The sequence below is a fragment of the Manis pentadactyla genome, chromosome 3 (assembly GCF_030020395.1).
Source record: "Manis pentadactyla isolate mManPen7 chromosome 3, mManPen7.hap1, whole genome shotgun sequence".
NCBI classification, from domain to species: domain Eukaryota; kingdom Metazoa; phylum Chordata; class Mammalia; order Pholidota; family Manidae; genus Manis; species Manis pentadactyla.
In genome coordinates, this window is record NC_080021.1 from 40218339 (window position 1) to 40243142 (window position 24804).

At 36.0% G+C, this 24804-nt stretch overlaps 1 protein-coding gene across 1 annotated transcript in view; it reads left to right on the top strand.

Annotated features, from left to right (window-relative positions):
- Positions 1-24804, top strand: part of RGS22 (regulator of G protein signaling 22) — a 168083-nt gene that overhangs the window by 67910 nt on the left and 75369 nt on the right. The window contains exons 10-14 of the mRNA XM_057497863.1: positions 683-857; positions 5349-5479; positions 16663-16777; positions 18196-18318; positions 19118-19219. Coding sequence (XP_057353846.1) covers positions 683-857; positions 5349-5479; positions 16663-16777; positions 18196-18318; positions 19118-19219 — 646 coding nt within the window. The remainder of the gene's footprint in view (positions 1-682; positions 858-5348; positions 5480-16662; positions 16778-18195; positions 18319-19117; positions 19220-24804) is intronic.

Below are 24804 nucleotides of genomic sequence, written 5' to 3' on the forward strand. Positions count from 1 at the left end.
CCTGACAGCTGGAGATACCCTATAGCTAATAATGAGTTAGCCCACAGACCAAATACCAGGATATCCGTCCAATTAAGTGTGGCCTTGATATTGTGCCAAACATTCTTTTTCCTAAGTTTCTGGCAGTAGTGTTGGTCTTTCATTTATATAAATTGTTGTAAAATTAATTCTTACTTTCAAATTTAAGGCTTCAAAATAGATCATATGAATCACAATCCACTTTAGTAGTATACTTAAGCATTATAAAAACATTTATGTATTTTAAAATGTTAATTTCATCTGCCAGTTTTATTTGGTGTTATAAATACTGAACTGCCTTAAATGATTCAAGGCCCATTGTATATTCCTTTACTAGAAACTCCCAAGTTATATTTTTAATTCCTTCATCAAATAGATACATAGATTTCTTTTTCTTATCAAGCAGATAATAATTTGAATGTAATTTATTAGTTTTTTTCCTAATGTATATTACCTCTGTATGTGTGAATGTGATTTCAGACAACTGAAAAATCATAGAAAAAAAACTTCTAAAGCTAGGCAGCAGAAAAAGAAGTAGAAATTTTTAGGTAAAGTATATGGCAAGCCTGATAATTGTGATAATGTGTATTATACATTTTGTAAGCTTTTGATCTTTGAGGCTTATGGTCTAGTTTAATCTTAAGTTTGTTTTTCCCTTAACTAGGGCACCAAGATTCTGTGTTACTCATTCATCTTCAGCAAAATACGCTAGTGCTGAACTGAGATTCTGGCACCTCCGTCAAGAGAAACCAAGGAAGGATGTTGACCCTTTTCCACAAATGGCAACTCTCTTGCCATTAAGACCTAAATCTTGCATTCCACAGATTACTGAGATGCAGGTAGGGTGTACATTGATACTTTGATCTCTTTTTTATGTTTATAGTAATATATCCATGCTTCGGTTTCATACACTAATACTTAAGTTTCACCATAAGATTCTATTTTTTTGTTGTTGTTAAGGTGTATGCTACAACAGTTAGGAAATAAGAAAACCTATAATCTGTTCTCCACCAAGCAGCCAAAGTGATCCTTTAATAACGATCACATCATTCACCTGCTCAAAATAGTCTAGTGGCCTCCTCTCTCACTCAGAATCAAATCCAAGGTCTTTACATGGCTGTGGTCTTTACATGCCCCTGCTACTCTCCTGACCTCATTTCCTACCACTCTTCTCTGACTTAATCCACTCCAACTGCACTGGCCTCTTTGCTGTTCTTTGAACACACCAAACAAGAATCTGGGAGTGTTGCACCTGCTCTTCCCTTCACTTAGAGCATTCTTCCTCCAATCACTTAGAGTGGTCTTTCAGATATCCACGTGGTGTGCCCCTTACTCACGTCAGGCATCTGCTCAAGTATCACTTATTCAGAGAAGATATCCTTGACTCTTCTGCCTAAGCACAGTCACGTAGGCTAGCACACATACCCTCCATTGCTATCTAAACCCTCTTCTCTGCTTTGTTTTGCTTTGTTGTACTTATGACCATGTGATTCATGTTTATTTTCTTTTACCTCCTACTAGAATATAAGGGACTTTTCTTTGTTTACTGTTTATCTCCAGTGCCTAAAAGTGCCTGGCACATAGTAGTTGCTTAATAAGTATAAACTGAATGAATGAATGAGAAGTTGCAACAGCAGAATTACAAGTAGTAAGCATTCCTTCACACTGGAGAAGAATAAAATACTACAAAAAGATAAGGAAAAAGCAGTCCAAAAACAGAAGAAAAGTTAAACCACTTTACAAAGAAGTAGTAAATAACACTACGGGATACAATAACTAGATAAGACTTGGATTTCAAAAGTAAAGATCCCTTATGAACAGTCCCCAGGAATGGGTTGTTCTAGTTTATCTGAATTCTCTCAGACTGTTTAAGTTCAGTCGGACAATATCCACCATATCATAGATAAGTTTTCACAAATGCCTAAGGTGCCTAACTGGTTTTCTTGGTTTCACTGGAGTTGGCTGGTAATTACAGGTATGCTTTGGTTAGGTAACTATATTCCTATTATGTTAATGTGTGTGCACAATTTAATTAGTAGTTTAAAACCTATCCATGCTGAAGTTACTCTACAAGAAGATATGTCAAAGAAATAATCAATCTTCCCAGGTTTTCTTCTGCCTGCTACTTCTATAGCTTTTCTTCTTCCTACCTAATCACAACCTTTAAATAGAACTCGTGCCACATGTCGAATTTACCGAGTATCATAATTCTTCCAAGTGGTAAAGACACCTCAAGACAAATGCTGGGCATAGAAGCCACAGGGCATAAATATGCAAAGAAGTAAAAAGCTAACCTTTTCAAACAATAAGGCTTCTCTCTCACTTACCAACTTAACATTTCCCTGTATGGCCCCAGAAGATGACTGGTTAGCCAGAGACGGGTAAGATTCCTCAAGGGAGGAACAACCTAAGACAGGCACAGTCGCAGGGGGCCAGCTGGTGAGAAAATGGGGAGCAGCAGAGGTGAGGCTTAGAACCTCCCCCCTCATGTTCTGAGAGAAATCTTCTGCATACATGGATGTTTATTGCCCTCGTCTAGCTCGGATTAACACATAGTCTACAGGCACACACCTGATCATCTACATTTGCTCTCTTACAACACTAAACTCTGTTTTCTACCTTTATCTCGTATCTACCTACCACTTCAGCATTTTATTAAAAATAATAATAATAGAGAAATGTGGTATCCACATATAAATCAAGTTTAAAAATCAAATGAATATTCATATTTGAACTGACTGTTTAGAGTTCATAATGCATGAACAAAACCGAAAGCTTCTGTGATGACTGCCCTTGCACTGTTCACCATGTAACTTATTCACTATGTAAGAATTTGTACTCCATGTAAGAATTTGTTTGTTATGCATCAGAAGATTGGAGACTGACGAAAATTAGGCTTGGGGTGGATTAATGATTGTGCATTGAGTATTGACCCCCCTATACAGAAATTTATTGTGGTTAACAACTATTTGATCAATAAATATGAGAGATGCCCTCAAAAAAAAAAAAAAGTAAAGATCCTTATTAATCTTGGTAGCCTTTAAAGGTGTCACAAAATGTGAAGTGTTACTGGCCAGAGTCACACAAAACCCCTTTTAAAAAAGATTATGTTCAGGGTATATAGTCAACAAGTCGTGCTTTAGAGCTGGAGGGACTTCATAATTCTGTTAGTGGTTTCTTACCCCTAGATACATATTAGAATCACATAGAAAGTTTTTAAAACTTACTGATGCCTGGGTCCCACCTTCAGAGATTCTGATTTAATTGATCTGAAATGGGTCAGAGTCACTCTGTAAAAATCAAGGGGTTTGCTCAGAACTAAGATTTTCAACCTGCCTGAATATTACAGTCACATTTGAGAACCTACATTTAATAAGATTCCTAGGTGATCTGTATGCAAAGCACTGCTACATGCTGGTGGTTCTCAAGCTTCAGCAAACATAATAGTCACCTGAAGAGTTTATTAAAACGGATTCTTGGGCTCTTCTTGGAGATCAAGATTCAGCAGATCTGGGGTGGAGCCTAAGGATTTGCATTTCTAACAAGCTTCCTCCCCCGTGGTGCTCTTGCACCTGCCTGGGGACCATACTTTGAGTTAGTGTCACGTTAGTGCACTCATAATTTCTTAATCACTGTGTTGACATTTTCCTGATCTCCTATGTACCTTGTGGCCTTTCTGTATGCTGCTCCATTGATTAATCTTCCCGCTTAGCCCATGTGACTTGGTGACCCAGTCACAAAATTAATATACATCCTAGAGGTGTAGTGTAGGGAGCACACCATCTGATAACATGTAAACATTTCTACAAACAACAGTTGTACAACATCTGCGAGGTAAGGGGCAAGAAAAAGTAAGCCGTGTGGTTAATGAAAGGAATTTGTATAAGAGAGCAATGTTAAAGAGTGGGGAAGAGATTGACTTGTGTGAAAAAAGTGGTGTAAACATGACCGTGACTTCTCATCTGTTATCTTCCATTGGCTCCCTGAGTATCAACACGTAACATAACATTTACCATCTTAACCATTTTCAGTTGTACCCTTTAAGTACCATGTATATTTGCATTGTTGGGAAAAAGAGCTCTAGAACTTTATCTTGCAAATTTGAAACTATATACCCATAAATCAACTCCTCATTTCCCCTCCTCCAGCCCTTGGTAATCAACATTCTATTTTCTGTTTTTATGAATTTGACCACTGTTGTATGATATACTTTCAATAAGCTCAGTCCCCTGTGGTATCACTTATTTATTGAGTATGGCTTAATGTCATGCTGTGTTCTCAAGTACTAAAACAGATGGGAGCCCTGGTCCCTAGGAAGTTGTATGTAAAACAGTCAATTCTGTTTATGGAATTCCTAGAAAAATATCAATAGTTGTTAGGCACCTGGACTGTATGTAAGATTGTATCATTTGTTCTGGATAATAAAACATCACAGATATCTTTAGCAACTTACGTTACATTCTGATAGACGTTGACATGTAAGAAAAGTTTACCTTTGTTTTTCAAATTATTAAAATACTAACACTACTGTAAATTTGGACACCAAAGCGACAAATCATTTCCAATCTCACCTACTTCTAGACAACTATTAACTTACTTATTTTCTCTCAGGCTTGTCATGAATTTTTAGTGTAAATGCACTTACACTTTTGTATTCTGATTATTTCTTTTAACACCTTATCAGCATTTTCCATGTGTGTCATAATTTTCATAATCCTTACTTTTAAATATTGTAAAATACTTACATTTATGTAAGTCCCATACTCAGGTAATCATTTCTTTCTCCTGCATTTGGACATTAATGTGTTTATATTTTTTGAATTCATGCATGTATCTCATATTTTAGATTTAAATAGTTACCTTTTACCATAAAGAACATTTAAAGATGGGAATAATAACTATGAAAATCAAATGTCCAAAAATGGAAGGAAATATATCTGTTAAGATACAAGTTTCCATTATGGACCAGTGGTATCCCTGCTTCCTTTCCCCACCCTGCCACCCTCATCAACCCCCTTTGCACACACATGAGGACTAAAACCTATTCAGTTACAGAATAAAGAAAAGATTTTGCAAAGGATATACAGGCCCTGGCCTTTTCTTATAGTCTGAAATAGCTGTAGGAATTTCAGCCTGCTGGTTCCATAGAAGTGGGAGTTTGGGGAGAACATTTTTATTTTAGTGGGAGGCATAGTAGGTGGTAGAGTGAGGAAAGAAATCCTCTAGTGATCAAAACAGCAAAGAAGGTATACGTACAGAGCTATGCTTTGTTCTGTGTCCTTTTTTCATCTTGTTCATTTTTCATTTATTTTAATCTTACCACTTTCTAGAAAGAAGAATCTGTTTTATCACAACCTAAATCTCCCAAGAAGCTACCTAGAGTAAAAACAGCAATTCAGAAACCTTGGAAGAGCAAGTCTATGTACCTGATTTCTTCAAAGGATGATATGATTGAGAAAGGGTAGGTGTTGCTTTGTATGTGCTGGGTGCTTTTCTGCAATGGTAAGATTTTTGAAGAACTTAAATAGAAATTGAAAACTGAGTCCATTGGTTTTTTTAAACATAAGTTTTTATATTTCAGTGATAGGTATTAGAGAGTCACACTTCCCATGCATACTCTAATCTAGAGATTTAATGAGGTGGTACCTCTAATCTCCAGGCTTACATGAGCTGTACAATCAAGACTTCTCTGAGAAGTTTGCCCTCCAGGTCTTACCCAGTCCTATTCAATAATTCAATATTTCTTGAACTTGAGAAGTTATAAGATTCTCAAGAATATTGTCATTATTTAATGTAGTATGTTATTCATTTAGATTTGCCCACATATTTATCTTTTCATTGTTCTTTATTTCGAATGGGATTATTTTCCATCAGCCTGAAAAACTATCGTTTGGTAGTATCCTTTGGTATGGGGTCTGCTGGTGAATATTCTTGGTTTAATAATTCATTACTTCACTTTCATTTTTTATTGCAATAGTATTCACATAACATGAAATTCACCATTTTAAATTTATTATTGTTGATTTTTATGACATATAGGCTGTCTCTGTGCCAAGGATCAGCCTGAGGTATAAACTTTGGGTATTCTCAGGTCTTTTTTAGTATGCACTTTTCCCTGGGCATGTGTGGTCACTTCCTAAGTTTTCCCTGGCTATGCAGTTGCTTTTGTTAACCTTAAAAGTAAGACAGTCCATTATTTTAACAGCAAAATGGGTTTTTTGAGGAATAGCAGAGCATTGCAATTCAGGGCACACAAGCTATGGCAAAAACATAGGCAAGTGGAGAACAAAGTTGATGACAACTCTTCTCTAGAGGAAAGGGGAAGTTGGGAGGAGCTGTTATAAACAGAAAGTTCATTGGAGGAAACTGCGAATTTGAAGTGTAGTGGCTTTTCAGTGGTTGAGCTGTGACTGTCTTTCATTGGCTGGGCTGTTGCTAGAGGAGGAGGAAATATTTCTTCCTCCTGCTGGAGTCTTAAAATGCAGGCTTCTTGCACAAAACAGCAGCAGACTCACAGACTCCAAAAAGGGACTAACAGTTACCAAAGGGGAGGGGTGGGGAAGTATGGGTGGGGAGGGAGTGAGAAGGGGATTGAGGGGTATTATGTTTGGCACACATGGTGTGGGTGGGATCATGGGGAAGACAGTGTAGCACAGAGAGGGCAAATAGTGACTCTGTGGCATCTTACTACACTGATGGACAGTGATTGCAGTGGGGTATTGGGGGGACATGATAATATGGATGAATGTAGTAACCACATTGTTTTTCCATGTGAAACCTTCATAAGAGTGTGTATCAATAAGAACTTAATAAAAAAAAATATAGGCTTCTTCCTGTTGGGTCTGCAATTGACAATGAGTGGTAGGCTTGAGACTCCCCTTTCTGGCCTCCTGACTCCATTTTAATTGAGGTTTCCTTTATTCAATTTCACATTTTTGATTGCCTTGATCTTTAATGTCTGCCTTCCAAAAGAGGGGGAAAGAGAAAAATGAAGGTAAGGCTAAGAAAGAGCAATGTTTCAGTTCTCCGGAAGTCACTTCAGCCTGAGGAACATGGGCTTGCAACATTCGGGGGAGGTACAACAACGGCCACTGGCCACTGGCTTTTTGCACCTCTCTGCTCAGAAGCAGCAGAGATCAAAGCACAGATGTCTTTGGAGGACAGGGTCCTTTTGGCTCACCCTGGTTTTCCCAGCATGTGCAAAATGCTCCAGAAACACATACCCAGCTGTCTGCCATGGAGCTGAGGTTGAGGGTTGGTTGGCTGCTACTGTGCTAAGATCTCTAACTGACCAAAATTAACCACAATTACTATCCAAGCCTTCCCATACAAATGGAAAGCCTTAAATAGATCCCAGAATAGTTATACTAGATTCAGCCAGTGCAATTGTTGTCTAGATGGGGAGACAGGTTCCTGGTGCTTCCTACCCTGAAATCTTCCCAGAATCTTAACCTCTGGGAATTTTTGTGTTCTGAGTTTTGGACCCAAAATTCTTAACTACACTGTTAGCATTCAGATTCCTTCTAGCAGATTGATTTTTGTATTTTTTTTCAGCTTACGTAGTTGTCTTCAATGGGAGAGTTGGTCTAAATTATTCTCTCTGCCATTTCTAAAAGTTAATGAGCTTTGGTTTAAATATTTTGCTTGCATTATATAAGTTCTTACTGCATCCTCATGAAGAAGGATTATTTTAATTTTCCAGGTGATGAAACAAATGAAAATATGTATAGACATGACTTGAGAGAAAAGTTGAATTTTGAATACTGTCCATTGTTTTCATGCTCATGTTCATGTTCTGGCTAGAGTATTACAGTGAAAAAAGCCAAGGTATATGCTAAAACATAAATGAGGTTCAGATAGTAAAACTTCCTGTGTGTCACATTAAGGAATTTGGAGATTATTCTCTATATAGTGGGAAACATCTCCAGAGTTTTTTGTGTCATTTGTTATAATTAAATTATTTTATTTTCAAAATTTGAAATATACATACAGTTCAAAAATAGTAGGATTTTTTTTCTTTTAAAGGCTGAATATGCCATTGTGGATATGTACCACATCTGCATTTCCATTCATCTACTGATGGCACTTGGGTTGCTTATATTCAGGTGTTCAATCCATTTTGAGTTTACTTTTGTGTATGGAGTTAGATAATAATCCAGTTTCATTCTCTTACATGTAGCTGTCCAGTTTTGCCAACACAAGTTGTTGAAGAGGCTATCATTTCCCCATTGTATGTCCATGGCTCTTTTATTGTATATTAATTGACTATGTATGTAGATTTATATATGGGCTGTCTGTTCTGTTCTATTGATCTATGGGTCTGTTCTTGTGGCAGTACCAAATTTTTTTGATTACTGTGGCTTTGTAGTAGAACTTGAAGTTGGAGAGCATAAGCTCCCCAGCTTTGTTTTTCCTTCTCAGGATTGCTTTGGAAATTGGGGGTCTTTTGTGGTTCCATATGAATTTTAGAAGTATTTGTTCTAGTTTGCTGAAGAATGCTGTTGGTGTTTGCATTGAATCTGTAGATTGCTTTAGGCAAGATTGTAATTTGATTACCAATTCAATTTCATTGGCTGTTTTGACAATATTAATTCTTTCTGTCCATGAGCATGTGATGTATTTCCATTTACTGGTGTCTTCTTTAATTTCTCTCATGAGTGTCTTATAGTTTTCAGAATACAGGTCTTTCACATCCCTGGTTATGTTTATTCCTAGATATTTTATTCTTTTTGATGCAATTGTAAATGGAGTTGTTTTCCTGATATCTCTTTCTGCTAGTTCATCGTTAGTATATAGGAATGCAAGAGAGTTCTGTGTATTAATTTTGTATCCTGCAACTTTGCTGAATTCAGTTATTAGTTCTAGTAGTTTTGGGGTGGATTCTTTAGGGTTTTTTATGTACAATATCATGTCATCTGTAGTGCTTAACTTCTTCCTTACCAATCTGGATGCTTACCAGTCTGGATGCCTTTTATTACTTTGTGTTGTCTGATTACCATGGCTAGGACCTCCAGTACTATGTTGAATAAAGTGGGAGAGTGGGCATCCTTGTCTTGTTCCAGATCTTAGAGGAAAAGCTTTCAGCTTTTTGCTGTTAAGTCTGATGTTGGCTGTGGGTTTGTCATATATGGCCTTTATTACGTTGAGGTACTTGCCCTCTATACTCATTTTGTTGAGAGTTTTTATCAGGAATAGATGTTGAATTTTGTCGAATGCCTTTTCAGCATCTATGGAAATGATCATGTGATTTTTCTTCTTCTTTTAGTTGATGTGGTGTATGATGTTGATGGATTTTCAAATGATGTACCATCCTTGCATCCCTGGAATAAATCCTACTTGATCATGATGGATGATATTTTGATGTATTTTTGAATATGGTTTGCTAATATTTTTTTGAGTGTTTTTGCATCTATGTTCATCAGGAATATTGGTCTGTGATTTTTTTTTTCTGTGATGTCTTTGAGTGGTTTTGGTATTAGAGTGATGCAGTCCTCATAGAATGAGTTTTGAAGTTTCCCTCCTCTTCTGCTTTTTGGAAAACTTTAAGGAGGATGGGTATTAGGTCTTCTCCAAATGTTTGATAAAATTCAGTGGTGAAGCCATCTGGTCCAGGGATTTGGTTTTTAGGTAGTTTTGTGATTACCAATTCAATTGCATTGCTGGTAATTGGTCTGTTAAGATTTTCTGTTTCTTCCTGGGTCAGCTTTGGAAGGTTGTATTTTTCTAGAAAGTTGTTCATCTCTTCTGGGTTATCAAATTCGTTAGCATGTACGTTTTCATTGTATTCTCTAGTAATTCTTTGTATTTCTGTAGTATCTGTAGTGATTTTTCCTTTCTCATTTCTGGTTCTGTTTTTGTGTGTAGACTCTCTTTTTTTCTTGATAAGTCTGGCTAGGGGTTTATCTATTTTGTTTGTTTTCTTGAAGACCCTCTCCTGGGTTCATTGATTCTTCCTATTGTTTGTTTCTTCTTCATTTTATTTATTTCTGCTCTGATATTTATTTTGTCTCTCCTTCTACTTCCTTTGAGCCACATATGTTGTTCTTTTCCTAGTTTCACTAATTTAGACTGTTCATATAGGATTGTTCTTCTTTCCTGAGGTAAGCCTGTTTTGCAATATACTTCCCCCTTACAGCTTCCTTCGCTACGTCCCACAGGTTTTGGGTGTTGTATTGTTTCCATTTATCTCCACATATTGCTTGATCTCTGTTTTTATTTGGTCATTGATCCATTGATTATTTAGGGGCATGTTGTTAAGCCTCCTGTGTTTGTGGGCTTTTTGTTTTCTTTGCATAATTCATTTCTAATTTCATACCTTTGTGGTCTGAGAAGCTTGTTGCACAATTTCAATCCTTTTTAATTTACTGAGGCCCTTTTTGTGGCCTAGAACTATTCTGGAAAATGTTCTGTGTATACTTGAGAAGAATGTGTATCCTGCTGCTTTTGGGTCGATTGTTCTGTAGATGTCTGTTAGGTCCTTCTGTTCTAATGTGTTGTTCAATGCCTCTGTATCCTTACCTATTTTTTAATTGGTTGATCTGTCCTTTATGGTGAGTGGTGTTTTGAAGTCTCCTTAAATGAATGCATTGCGTTCTATTTCCCTTTAATTCTTTTATTTGTTTCACTATTTAGGTGCTCCTGTGTTGGGTGCATAGTTATTTATAATGGTTATATCCTCCTGTTGTACTGACCCTTTTATCATTATGTAATGTCCTTCTTCATCTCTTGTTACTTTATTTGTTTTGAAATCCATTTTATCTAAGTACTGCTACTCCTAATTGTTTCTCCCTATTAGTTGCAAGAAATATCTTTTCCCATCCCTTCACTTTTAGTCTGTGTATGTCTGGGTTTGAAGTCTGTCTCTTGTAGGCAGCATATAAATGGGTCTTTTTTTTTTTAATCCATTCTGTAACTCTATATCTTTTGATGGGGGAATTAAGTCCGTTTACATTTAGGGTGATTATCGATACATATGTACTTATTTCCATTGCAGGCTTCAGATTTGTGGGTACCAAAGGTTCAACCGCATCTTCCTTACTTTCTAACAGTCTAACTTAACTCCCTTATTATGCTGTTTCAAACACATTCTAAAGGTTCTTTTTTTCTCCTTCCCTTTTTTTTTCCTTCTCCACTGTATATACTAAGAGTTATATTCTGTGCTCTTTGTGTGTTCCTTGACTGACTGTGGGTAGCTGATTTAATTTTGTGTTGCTTAGTAATTAATTGGTCTACTTCATTTACTGTGGTTCTATTTTCTCTGGTGACAGCTATGTAGCCTTACAAGCTCCTCCATCTAGAGCAGTCCCTTTGAAATACCCTGTAGAGATGGTTTGTAGGTGGTAAATCCCCCCAACGTTTGCTTATCTGGAAGTTGTTTAATCCCCACTTCTTATTTAAATAATAGTCTTGCCAGGTAGCATATTCTTGGTTGGAGGCTCTTCTGTTTCATTGCATTAAATATATCTTGCCATTCCCTTCTGGTTGTGAGGTTTCTGCTGAGAAATCTGATGATAGCCTGAAAGGTTTTCCTTTGTATGTGATCTTTTTTCTCTCTCTGTCTGCTTTTAATACTCTGTTCTTGTCCTTGATATTTTCCATTTTAATTATTATATGTCTTGGTGTTGTCTTCCTTGGGTCCCTTTTGTTGGGAGATCTGTGTACCTCCATGGCCTGAGAGACTATTTCCTTCTCCAGATTGGGGAAGTTTTCAGCAATTATTTTCTCAAAGAGACTTTCTATCCCTTTTTCTCTCTTCTTCTTCTGGTACCCTAAAATGCAAATATTGTTCTGTTTGGATTGATCTTTCATTTCTTATTTTTTCATCCTAGAGATCCTTTTTTCTCTCTGTGCCTCAGCTTCATTATTTTCCTGTTCTCTAATTTCTATTTCATTTACCATCTCCTCTACCTCATCTAATCTACTTTTAATCCCTCTATTTTTTTGTCATTCCACTTACTGTATTTTTACATTTCTATCTCTTTCTTGAAGTCCTCCCTGAGATCTTGAATATTTTTCTCTCACTTTGGAAGCATCTTTATGATTTTTATTTTGAAATCTTCATTTAGGAGATTGGTGGTTTTAATTTCACTTATCCCTCTTTCTGGTGTTTCAATCCTTGTTTGTACAGATTATGTTTTTGCCGTTTCTTTCTAGTGATTCCTATGGAATAATAACTGTGTAGACAGTGCCATCTAGTGCCCTCTACTCCCTGGAGCCACCCAGCACCTGTAGTGATGGCAGAGGTTGGAGGCAAGTGCCACCAGTGCCTGCTGGGAAGAAAGAGCTCTTTCCTGCTTTCCGGCTGCAGTTCCTGCCTCCACTGCCAGGGTCAATGGGCTGATTGTATAAGAAGTAGCCTCTGTGTTATGCCCCTTTAGCTGCTGTATGCAGGGCTACCCTCCTGCTGGCCTGGCAGGATGGCAGGAGCAGCAGCTGTGCAGACTAGTGCATACTGGGTGGAAAGAGAGGCTGGCTGCAAATCACAATGGGGGGCCTTGGAGCTGCTTTGCCAGCCAGGGAGATTCAGTGTCTGAAGCTCCTGAATGTTCCCAACCTGCTGGGATGAGTGTGCTGGGACGATTTTGTCCACCTGCTCTTTCTCCTGAGCAGCAAGTTCTGTGTAATCTTTGCCCCTTTAGCACCCCTCCAACTGTTGGGATGTCTTTCAAAATGCACACCTTTCTTTTGTCCAGAAGTTGCCGTTTGAGTGCACCTATTCTTCACAAGCAGCTGGAATCTCAGTCTCTATGAGTATTCTGCCTGTCTTTGCTTTCCAACGCCTCTAATCTCCAGAGCACCATGTAATGTAGGTTTGTGCTCCCACAGCAGATCTCCATGGGTGGGTGATTAGCAGTCCTGGGCTTCTACTGCCTCCATGCTCCATTTCTTTTCCTCCCTTCTGTGATCTGGGGTGGGGAGAGTGCTTGGATCCTGCTGCTCAGTGGCTTTGGTATTGTACCCTTTTGTGTGAGGTCTTCTCTTTTCTCCAGGTCTAGGCAGTCTGTTCTGCCATCTCCTGGTCACTCTTTATCACTTAGTTGTATTTTCGTTTTATATGTGTTTTGGGGAGGAGGTTTCTGCCTCACTTTTCACACCTCCCTCTTTTTCCCCTCCAATCGATATGATTTTTACCTTTCACTAACCACATTTTGTTAATGTGGTGTATCTGAAAAACTAATGGGTCAGAGAATAAATCAAAGACAACTCAAAAAATATCTTCAGACAGATGACTGATTAATTTGCAGATATTGATAGATTTTCAGATATTAAACCATCTTTCCATCCTTGCAGTAATTCCCACTTGAGCATGGTTTATGATCCTTGTAATGCATAGTTGAATTGGTTTTCTAATATTTTGTTGAAGATTTTTGCATCCATATTCATAGGAATATTGACCTGTAGTTCTTTGTTTTGTTTTTTTCTGATACTGTCCTTGCCTGATTTTACTATCAATGTAATGCCAACCTCATAAAATAAGATTGGAAGTGTTTGCTCCTCTTCTGTTTTTTGGAAGAGTTTGAGAAATATTGGCATTATTCTTTAAATGTTTGGTAGAATTCAACAGTGAAACATCTGTACCTGGACTTCTATTTGTTGGGAGGTTTTGATTGCCTATTCAGTTCCTTATTAGTAACCAGTGTGTTAAGATTTTCTATTTCTTCATGATTCAGTCTTGGTAGGTTATACATTTCTAGGAATTTATTCATTTCTTCTAAATTGTCCAATTTTTTAGTGCATAGTTGTTCATAGTTGTCTCTTATGATCTTTTGTATTTCTATGGTATCAGTTGTAAATTCTCTTTCAATTGTGACTTTGAGTCCTCTCTTTTTCTTGCTGAATACATTTAAAGGTTTTTTAATGTTTATCTTTTCAAAAACCAGCTTTTGGATTCATTGATCTTTTTAGTGTCTTTTTTAGTCTCTATTTCATTTATTTCTGGTCCTATCTTTGTTATTTCTATCTTTCTACTAACTTTGTTGTTGGTTTGTTCTTCTTTTTCTTCTTCCTTTAAGTGTAAAGTAAGGTTGTTTCTTTGAGATTTTTCTTGTTCCTTGAGGTAGGGATTTATTGCTGTGAACTTCGTCTTAGAACTACTTTTGCTACATTTTGTAAGTTTTGGTGTGTTGCATTTTCACTTTCATTTATTGGAAGATATTTTTTGAGTTATCTTTGATTTATTCTTTGACCCACTATTTTTTCAGTGGTATGTTGTTTAATCTTCACATATTTGTGAATTTTCCAATATTGTTCTTGTAATTGATTTCTAGTTTCATACCACTGTGGTCAGAGAAGATGGTTGATATTATTTTATACTTCTTAAATTATTAAGACTTGTTTTGTGGCCTAACATATTATCTGTCCTGGAAAGTGTTCCATATACATTTGAGAAGAATGTGGCTCTATTGTTTTTGATGGAATGTTCTGTAAAGATCTGTTGAGTCCATGTGGTCTAATCTATTGTTTAAGGTCAATGTTTCCTTATTGATTTTCTGTCTGAAGACCGATTCATTGATGAAAACGGGGTATTAACATCACCTACTATTATTATCTTGCCACACAGTTCTTCCTTTAGGTCTGTTAATAGTTGCTTTTTATATTTAGGTGCTCTTATATTGGGTGCATAAATATTTACAAATGTTATATCGTCTTGTTGGATTGACCCCTTTATCATTGTATAATGACCTTCTTTGCCTCTTATTATGGTCTTTGACTTAAAGTATAATTTGTATGATAAAAAGATATCTGCACCAGCCTTCTTTGGGTTTCCAGTTGCATGGAATATCTCTTTTTATCCCTTCACTTTCAATTTGTATGTATCCTTATATCTGAAGTGAGTCTCTTGTAGGCAGCATATAGATAGGTCTTGTTTTTTTTTTTTATACATTTAGTCACTCTGTCTTTTCACTGAATCATTCAGTCCATTTACATCCAAAATAATTATTCATGGTAAAGACTTATTGACATTTTATTAATTATTTTTTGGCAGTTTTATGATTCCTATATTCTCTTGCTCTTATGATTTAATAATTTTCTGTAGTGGAAAAGGGTATTTTTAAGGTGGAAGAGACTTGTGCCTGTTCATATGTTAGAATAAGATAGAATAAAGTGGTGCAAAGGGAGAAGCTGAAGATTGATGAGAAAGAAAAAGGTGTCTAGTTTCAAAGGAGAATGTAGGGAAGGGTTCAAGAACCAAGACAATAAGATTAACCTTGAAGAGGATATGGGACATTTCTTCTTGAGACAGGATGAAAGGAAATAAGAATGGGGATAGGTGGATGTCTTTGTTGATTGATAATTTAAGAGTATTTTCACCTACAAATGACAGAAAACTTCATTTACAATGGCTTAGACAAATTTGGCTTATTTTTTTCACATAATAAGAAATCTGCCACTATTGGTTCACTTGATCAGAAGTATTAGGATCTGCATTTTTGTAATGCTCTTGACCATTCCCTCATAGTCAGTGGTGTTAAAGCTCCTGACATCAGGCTTTCAACTCATAAAGAAGGAGGAAGGGCAATTTCCATTAATCCTCTTGCTTTAGTCAGGAAAGCAAGCTTACTTAGAAGTTTCCCAGCAGACTTCACTTTTATATTTCATTAGTCACAACTGTGTCACATGACTATCCCTTTCTGCAAGGGAGTCTTAGAAAGTGAATAAAATGAATATTTAGCTCTATCAGTATTTCAGTGGTGTGGTTATAGAAGCCTGTCACTGGGAATGGGTGTTGAGTTAGCTTATTAATCAACAGTGTCTGTTACATGGAGTAGGGAAACTGAAGCATGTTGTACATACCATTTGTCTGAGAAACTGAAGTATATTGTACCTACGTTATGTTTGAGAAGAACCTGCAAAGTAATACGCTGGTGGAGTGGAGGTGGATTGGTGCGGTGCAACAGGCATGTTTTATGGAGCTGGAAAATAAGGTTTAGAATAATTTCAGTAGGGAATGGAAAAGGGAACTGGATAAGAAAATGTAAAAAGATGGCATCCAAAGTCATTAGTGTAATTCCAAAGTGTTCCATGATCTCACTCCAAACTATGATATATAAATTCTTATGAGTCCCACCTGTTGTGAGGATTAAATATGATTATATGAATTATTTTTAGCATAATTTTTGGTATGTATTATATAGTGTTCACTTGTTAGGGTCCTCTTGCCCTAAGCAAGTAAGTCAACTTGCTGCCATTTAAACAAAGCTTTCCTACCTACCTTTATATATTGCTCACTATTTCCCCATCTAAAGAACCCCTCTACACACACACACACACACACACACACACACACACAGAATATATATATCCTACAAATTTTTCAGGAAAATATATCGTTTCTTTAATTACTAATATAGCTTGAAGGGACTCCTCATTCTTATACTCCCTTAATATTTATTATTCATCCCACTCATTTGGCACCTAAAATATACTCTCTAATTCCTTCAACCAGCAGTTATTTTATTGCAAATTGTCTTTCTATAGGACTATTGTTCATTTTCTCAACTTCATTTTCTTGAAGGCTGGACCTTTTATCTTTTGTTTTTTTATTCTTTTACAATAGACAGAAGCACTCCTAAGATTTGGTGCCATGTATACGAAAGGTGCTCAAAATATGTTGATCAATTAGGTCTTACCCTTATAATTTAGGTCAAGTCACATGTCTGAAAGCAACAAAGTTATTCGTTTGACATCTTTTACTGACATTTCTGAATGCCAGAAGCCCCAGCTGGATAGAAGATATACTTATACAGAAGAACCTTTGGTAAGTATTTTAAAAACTGATCAATAATCTGATTCATCATTTAACTGATGAATGTCCCCTGATTTAAAATTTTTTAATTGATTTGCCATTATATTTTTTCTTTATTAATCAATACATTTATTTTTTCCTTGCAAAATGATTTTTACACAGAAATTTCCTCTGGATTTCCTTTTTGAGAACCATGTTACTATTACTTAATTGATTACTGTTTTCAAAAACAGCTGTGTTCTGGTTTGGGTATGATGACACCTCAGGCACAAGTTAAGCCTTCTAGCATTTTTATTAAATTTTTAACACTTGATTAAAAGAATAATATTTGATGTGTTTTGGAAACAGAATTTTTTATAAAGCAAGATTATTTCCAGGATGTGGCTACCTTGATAATGTGGATTTAATACACCAGTTCTAGATGATAGTTGCACATTCCCTAAGCATAGTACTTTAGGTGGAAGCCTTGGTAATCCCAATATAGTCTGAACACCTAGATAGAATTTGGTGTAACTTTATTATACTAAGCAAACAGTTTTCCTTTTCTTCTACTTAGGATTTTATTCTTACCAAAGTAATTTTTTATTTTTGAATGCCAGTGGTTGAACATTATAAAAATATTTAATTCTAACCTCAGAATTTGTTTAGTTGGGGGACAAAGAGAGAGGCAGAGAGACACCTTAACAATGAGAAAGCAAGAAACTTACTGAAACCCAAAATTGTTTATGGCCACGATTAAGATTACAAAGGAGTCTGAGTTCCACACAACAAATGGCAGAGTTCATGTGAATAATAGATGCCCTTTTGTAATCTGTAGTCACTCCCATGCTTGGAGAAATAGCCAGCTTTCTGTGTTTCACAAATGGTGTTAGGGCTGCCAACATATTTGGCAGAGAAGCTCAGAAATCGCAAAGTTTTATTAGAACATTTACACTGTAAAGGCCATGACCTGTGTGGCGTTAGACTGTTCAGAGAGGTACCCCGTTAAGAACAGTTAATATGCAGCATTGAGAGGCCTTGAAGATAGTTCTTTTTATAATGCCCATGTAGCTATTACAGCAGCACCTCAAGGCTAAAATAACAGTAGAAGAGACCACCAACAGAGATTTGGAAGGCTCCTAAAATGGTATTGCTGTGCCTGAAACATGAAAGTAATTGAGGTTGGAAAGTCATTTTAATGTTAAGTTTCAAATGAGATTGGTTTATAACAGAATGAACTCTGCTGCTATAGTTGGCTCTGTAAATGCATCTTAAATGACAGTCAGATGCAAACATACTGCATTAATTACTTATATGGTACAAAAATAAAATAAAAATCCAGTGGGAAACTGACAGCCTGACAGAATTTATGAAACCCTGTTGTTGTACAATGCCATAAAAAAAATTATAATGTCTCTGTGTGGATAACGGACTTCTGTTTTTTTATCTAGGTTAAAACCATGGCAGATGGTGCCTTTGGAGGATTTGACATGGAAAATTTATTGCAATCTTTGTATGTAGAAAATAGAGCTGGATTTTTCTTTACTAAATTCTGTGAGCATTCAGGGAACAAGGTAGAAAATAGTTATTTTAAATCTAATTTTATGCATTTACTTTATTTAACAGTAAGAGGTTGAGAGATAATTCAATGCTCAAGTAATGATATTTGACAGTAGAATTCCCATTTCTTCTGGTAAGAAGTTTTTTACTAAATATTTAGAAAAAAATTAAACATCTCAATTATAATTCTTTTGGTTCACTAGCCTACTAAAATTATAAAGGAGAGTAAAGTGCACATAGACAAAAGTTGACTAGTATCATTAAAAAGTTTTTAATGTAATTTTGTGTCAATGTAATATATATTAAATTCAGAGTTGATATCTCTGAATCCTTTAATTTTTATTTCAAGTAATTCTAATAAAAAATTACAATGGATAGTGGCTAACTTATTTCCAGCATTTTTTTTTTTATTACAAGCAGTCTTCATTTTGCTCAAATAAAAAGTATTTCACTGGCTCAATGATCAGTGTTCTGTTCTGGTATGATACACATTTTTCCTCATATATATCAAAATACCTCCAGATTTTTTTGTTTCATGCCAGAAATGTGTGACTACTCTTTGTTAATTAGAACACATACTATTTTAAAGACCAATTATGTGAGAAGCATACATGCAAAAGTATAATGTTCAAATGACAATACTAATAAATATTTTGTATGTAGCTAGTTTATGATAGAAGATAAAACTGTCTTAAGTTGAACTTGATTTATGATAACACCAAGAAACTAAACAATTATTTATATTTGAAATTAGAGCTTCCTAGAGCTTTAATAATCGGGTGGTAATAACTCGTGTACTTTTTCTGTCTGCAGTTATGGAAGAACAGTGTGTACTGTTGGTTTGACCTACAGGCTTATCATCAGCTTTTCTACCAAGAAACACTTCACCCTTTTAAAATATGCAAGCAAGCCCAAGTAAGTAGTAAATAATGTTGGTTCAATGTGAAGTTCTAAGTACCCAGAGAAATGAAAAGTTTTATCCAGCTCTGAACAAGAGAAATCTGGGAGTGCCTGCAAAAAGGGAGCAGTTAAATTGCTGCCATGGGATTACTTTATTTAGCCGTCAGCAGAATATTGTTTTATAATCTGATTTGTGGGTCCTCCGTTATCCCCATTTTATTTGGTTGCTTTATTTTCTCTTTGTCCCAATTACATGTTCTTCCAATAAAGGACATCTTTTTTTCTAATTTATGCCTTTTAGTTATAGTTATGAGTGATTTAAAAGAGAGGACTTGCAATGGATCATTGATGTGATTGGGAGCAGAGAGGCATTGACCAAAGTTTTTCTCTAAGCTTCCTGCAGAAATCACCTGTTGGATATACTTAGGCTCTTGCCCTGTCTAAAGGGCAGAAAAGGATATTGACTGGCTCTGTGTGGTGTAGGCCCCATGTCATCACCTGGGCTTCTGTCCTATACACTATATAAAACAGAAGGGAGTAAAGAACATTTCAAGACCTCTCCAAAGCAAAATAGCAGAGGAAGTAAAATAGAGGAGGAAGAACAGAGGATTCTCTCCAAAGGGAGACAGAGATAGTAGCTTCATTTTGGGGGGAAAAGGAAAGGGAATAGAATATGGCTCAAGCTGATAGATCTTTTCAGTTTGTATTCTTAGGATTTTCTGATCTTTAATAGAGAGAGGTCTTCAAGCCTAGAAGTCTGCTAATCACTTCTTTATCTGTTGACCACTTAAGTGATTCCTACAATCTGAAATAACTCCATTCCAGAGAATCTCTCCCTGAACGATGTGGAGGAGATTAGCTTTGTCATATTATTTATTATCTTATATTCTTAGGACATCAGAGAGTACTATTGGATGTTTGTTGTTACTTCTACCACCCTGACTCTGGCATTAATGACTCACTTTGTAAATCAACTGACGGAGCTTTGTGCTCTTTACTGTGAGAATAAGAGCTTCATCTCCTACATAGCCAAGATCTGGCTCCATGAAATCATGAAATTATTTCTTTAATTTTCCTCTGCTATTTTTTGAGACCACACAGTTGGTTCTTATGCTTGTTAATCTTTTACCTACAAGTCTCTATATACCAGCTTCCCCTAACCTGTTGCTCCTGTGGGCTAAAGTACCATTGGTTATTTTTATTATGTTTTCACTACTACAAAGCATACTTCTCCAGAAATCTTCAGCTGCTCAATTAAGTGGGGTTTTATTTTGTAATTGCTGTATTTCCATGCACTTGTAAAAGTGGAAATTCTGCTTGAGCTTGGTAGACATCAATTCCTAGTAATGGTATTATTCATCTAGCTCTAAATGATCATGAAACAAAATACAGTTAAGTTTTGGTTATTCTGAGGTGGATTATTGTTTCAGGATTATCGAGGCCCAGAAGCTTTTAATCCATTCCTAGGATACTTTCTGGGGAGTCAAAGCAGGTTAGGTGAGGGAGCAATGGAGAAGTTTCCTTTATGTGAATAAGAGGAAATAAAAGGAGCAAATGTGATATTTTGTAAAGTTTGCTTTTTGCATCTATCGTTACTTTCTTATTTTTTGGTTAGTGGAGCAGTTGTCTAAATTGGTTTAGGCATTAATTATCCAAGATTTTTGTTGACTCCAGATACAAAAATTGCCTTTATAACCATTAATCCTATAGATTTGTCTGACAGTATGACCTATCATTCATTTCTTTATATTAGAAATGCTTTAAAGCTTTCTTAAAGGATACATTTACAATACAGATCTTTGGATAAATAATGCCAGTGACAGAGTATAATCAGCTGGCACTGTTAAAGTCAGTATGAACTTGATTTTATATTGTTCTTAAACATCTGACAAACTGTATGGTAGGAGACTGAGAGTTTCAAGAGACTTAAATGCTTTTCAGTATGTTAGTAGGCAAATCATCTTGAGGTTTTATTGGCTCATGAAGTATTGCAGAAATATCTGTAGGCAAACTAGATGGGTGGTCAGTGACAGGGATTTAGTGTGATTAACTGTGGTTCAAGAGTTTGAACTACAGGCTTGGACACACCCTGTAGCTTTTATTGCACATCTTCAAGATAGAATAGTGCAGTTAGAAACCAGTTGAAATGGTCTTGGCAAAGAGAAAAGGAATCACCAGCACAGTGCAGAAATAAAGTCTTTGACTCTAGCAACAGCTTGCCAGCAGATCATCTTTCAACGCTAAGATTTTGGAGCCTAGATTGCTGCCATAGATAGTCCTGCTGCTTTTTTGACATTACACACTTGCTTCAGTCATAGAGCACTACAGTAGAATGAAGCACATCTGTGTACCACTCTTTTCTCATTTCTTCCAACTTTGTAGAAATCTTTCATACTGCATCCCCCAAAAACCTATGCATTTAGAATTTACCAGTCTCCACAGCATATATATATTTCTTATAAATCTCATAACATTGGGATATTTAACAAACTAGTAAGCATGTATGATACATAAATATTGTTCATGGTTACACACACACACACACACACACACACACACATGCACAAACACACAACATTTTTTAAAAATGGGAAAGAGAAAGAGAAAAAAAGAGTAAAAAAAATAGAGCCCAGAGAAAAATGATGTGGAGAACGTAGGAATGAATGAGTGGAGAGGGTAGGAAAGAAAGAGATGGAAATGAGGAATACAAGGATTCTGAGGTAAACCCACAGCAAATTTAAAGTGTTAGATTTTTGCCTTATGGAATTGAACATCAAGGTAACGAATTGTTATTTTAATGTGTCACCTAGATCAGAGGCTTTATGACATAGAAGGAAAAAAATTCATAGAACATGGAATTGGAAAACATGAATTTAGGTCACATTATGCTAGTTATTAGCTGGGTAAACTTGGTCAAGTCAGCCCATTTAATAAGCCTCTGTTTGTCTTCAGAAAGTAGGTAGTAATAATGTTTTACATTTTATTTTCTCCTACTTGTTTGGAAGTTGCATATTCTATTTCTCTTTTCCTCCCTTACAATTTAAAAACATGTACTATAATTAACAAAGTCTACAATTACTCATTATCTTTATCCTCCTTTCAAACAATCCAAGGACATTAAAACAGTTTAATTCCATCACACGTTATGCATTTCATAGATCATTTTTGTATGACCTTTTAAATTTTGTTTTTCTATCCACCAAGCAGTTGTCCTTTTTTTAATGCTGTTGGTGCTTGTGTAGATATATTCACACACAAATTTCTTGCTTATCATTGCTTTTCACATCACACGCCTTCCTTTGGGTTTGATTTCTGAGGAGTATCTTTCAGTAGGTTTTTCATGAATATTTATTAGTAGTAAAAAAACTCTCAGACTTGGTCTGAAATATCTATTTTGTTTTCTCACTGGTCATTTAGCTGAATGTAGAATTCTAGAATGACAATGTTCTTTCAGCACTTTGCAGATATTATTATACTATCTTGTGGTCTCTTATTATTTTTGAAGGGTCTGCTGATAATCCTTTGTGTTTTCTCATTGTTTGCTTTTATAATCTTCACTTTGACTTTGGTGTTCTCTATTTCACCTCAGTGTATTTACAATAGTTGTCTTTTTTTGGGTCTAAGTTGCTTCTAGAATCTGAGAGATCATGTCTTTCATCAATTCTGGGAAGTCCTCAGCCATTACTTCTTTCATTCTTTCTACTTCTCCTTTCTGTGTTCTGTCATTCTGATTCCCTTTTTGGTCAGTATTGGGGCTTTTCAATCTATCCTATATCTCTTAAGTTTGTCTGTCTTTTGTCTATGTTGTGTGATGTTAAATTGAAATAGATCAATTTCCTTTGATCTGTTTTTGAGTTCACATGTTATTTCTTCAGCAGATTTCAATCTGTTGAAATTGATTGAACTTAACCCATCCATTGAGTTAAATCATTTTAGGAATTATGTTTTTTTTTGTTATTGAACGTTCTACTTGTGTTTTTCAAATTTTCCTGGTGTTTTTTCTTTTTGTCTTATTTTTTTGTTTCCTTTATGTGTTTAAGCATTTGAAACATATACTCTGTATCTGTGTTAGCTATTCCTGCATAATGGTATTATCATAACTTTGTGGTTTAAAACAACACACATTTATTATTTCACAGTTTATATAGATAAGGAGTCTGGGCACAGCTTTGCTGATTGTTCTGCAAGGCTGTAAATAAATGTGTTGGCTAGGGCTGGTTTCTCATCAGGGGCTCATTTGGGGAAGGATTTGTGTCAGTGTTCATATGGTTATTAGCAGCATTCAGTTCCTTGCAGGCTGCCAGACTGAGAGCTCAGTTTTTTCTGGCTGTCAGCTACAGGCCACCTCAGCGATGTGCCATGTGGCCCTGTCCATATGGCAGCTCACAACATAGCAGCTTGCTTCCCCAAAACCAGCAAGGGGAAGAGTTTATTAGCAAGATAGTCATTACCATCTTATGTAACATCATCACATACACATAAGCACATGAATCTCATCACTATTGCCATATTCTCTTGGTTAGAAGCAAGGCACACATGATGCCCCATACTTAGAGGGAGAGGATTACAAAAGGCATGGACACTAGGAGACACTGTGTTAATGGGAGCCATCCTAGAGTCTGGCTGCTATGGCATCCATTAGTTCTATGATATGTTGTTTTTGGGAGAACTAATTCTACTATTTATTATTTCTGTTGACATGCTAGAGTCTTCCCTTGTGTGTTTTGTAATTTTGAATAATGAGCTCTTTAGTGAGGTTTTTATATACGGTGCTTCGGCTAGGCATATTTTTAATGCTAATTTCTCATGTTGGAGTTTCTTCAGTTGCCAATGTAATCTTGAAAATGAGGTCCACGTGATGATAAACTCATGCTAATGAATTTTTAGGAGATTTCTTTCTTTTACATAGAGTGTGGTCTAGTATAAGTAAGCTTCTCCTAGGTTTTGTAGATGTATAAGTAAGCTTCTCCTAGGTTTTGTAGGTGTATACATATACATTTTTTTACCCACTCCACAATTCACATTCTTTATACCCCTTCAAGGAACTTGATGTATGTATGAGTCTCAGTGTAACTTTTCTATCCCACAAGGGTCTGAGGTTCTTTTCTTGTACCCCATGGCTCTCACAACCTACACCCTTGGTTTCCCTCATGTGGTTCCATTGTCAACTCATGCTTATCACCCTGGTTTTCTGTATACTCAGTTGTGACCCTTGGTGATTTTCTTTACTATCTCATCCATGCATTTCAAAGAGTATTTGTTGTACTTTATCCAGCATTTATAGGTATTTTATAGAGAAAGGGTTTTCAAGTAACCTAGCCTACCAAACTACCAGAAAGGGAAACCTCTGTAAGAAACAGTTGCATATTTTCTAATTCAGTACCCGTAATGAGCACATGAGGTGTTTTTATTCTATGTTAGAAATAGATGGTAGAATATTTAAAGAATTAAAAAATGTTAAAATAATATAAAAGGAAACTAGATCTCTGAAATGTTAACCTTGCCAAGGTTTCATAGCTAAGAAGAAAATTAAGATCAAACTTGAGATGCAGAACCTGTTTCAGTGCTACAATTTGCCTCTTTTACTATGTAAAGGTTCT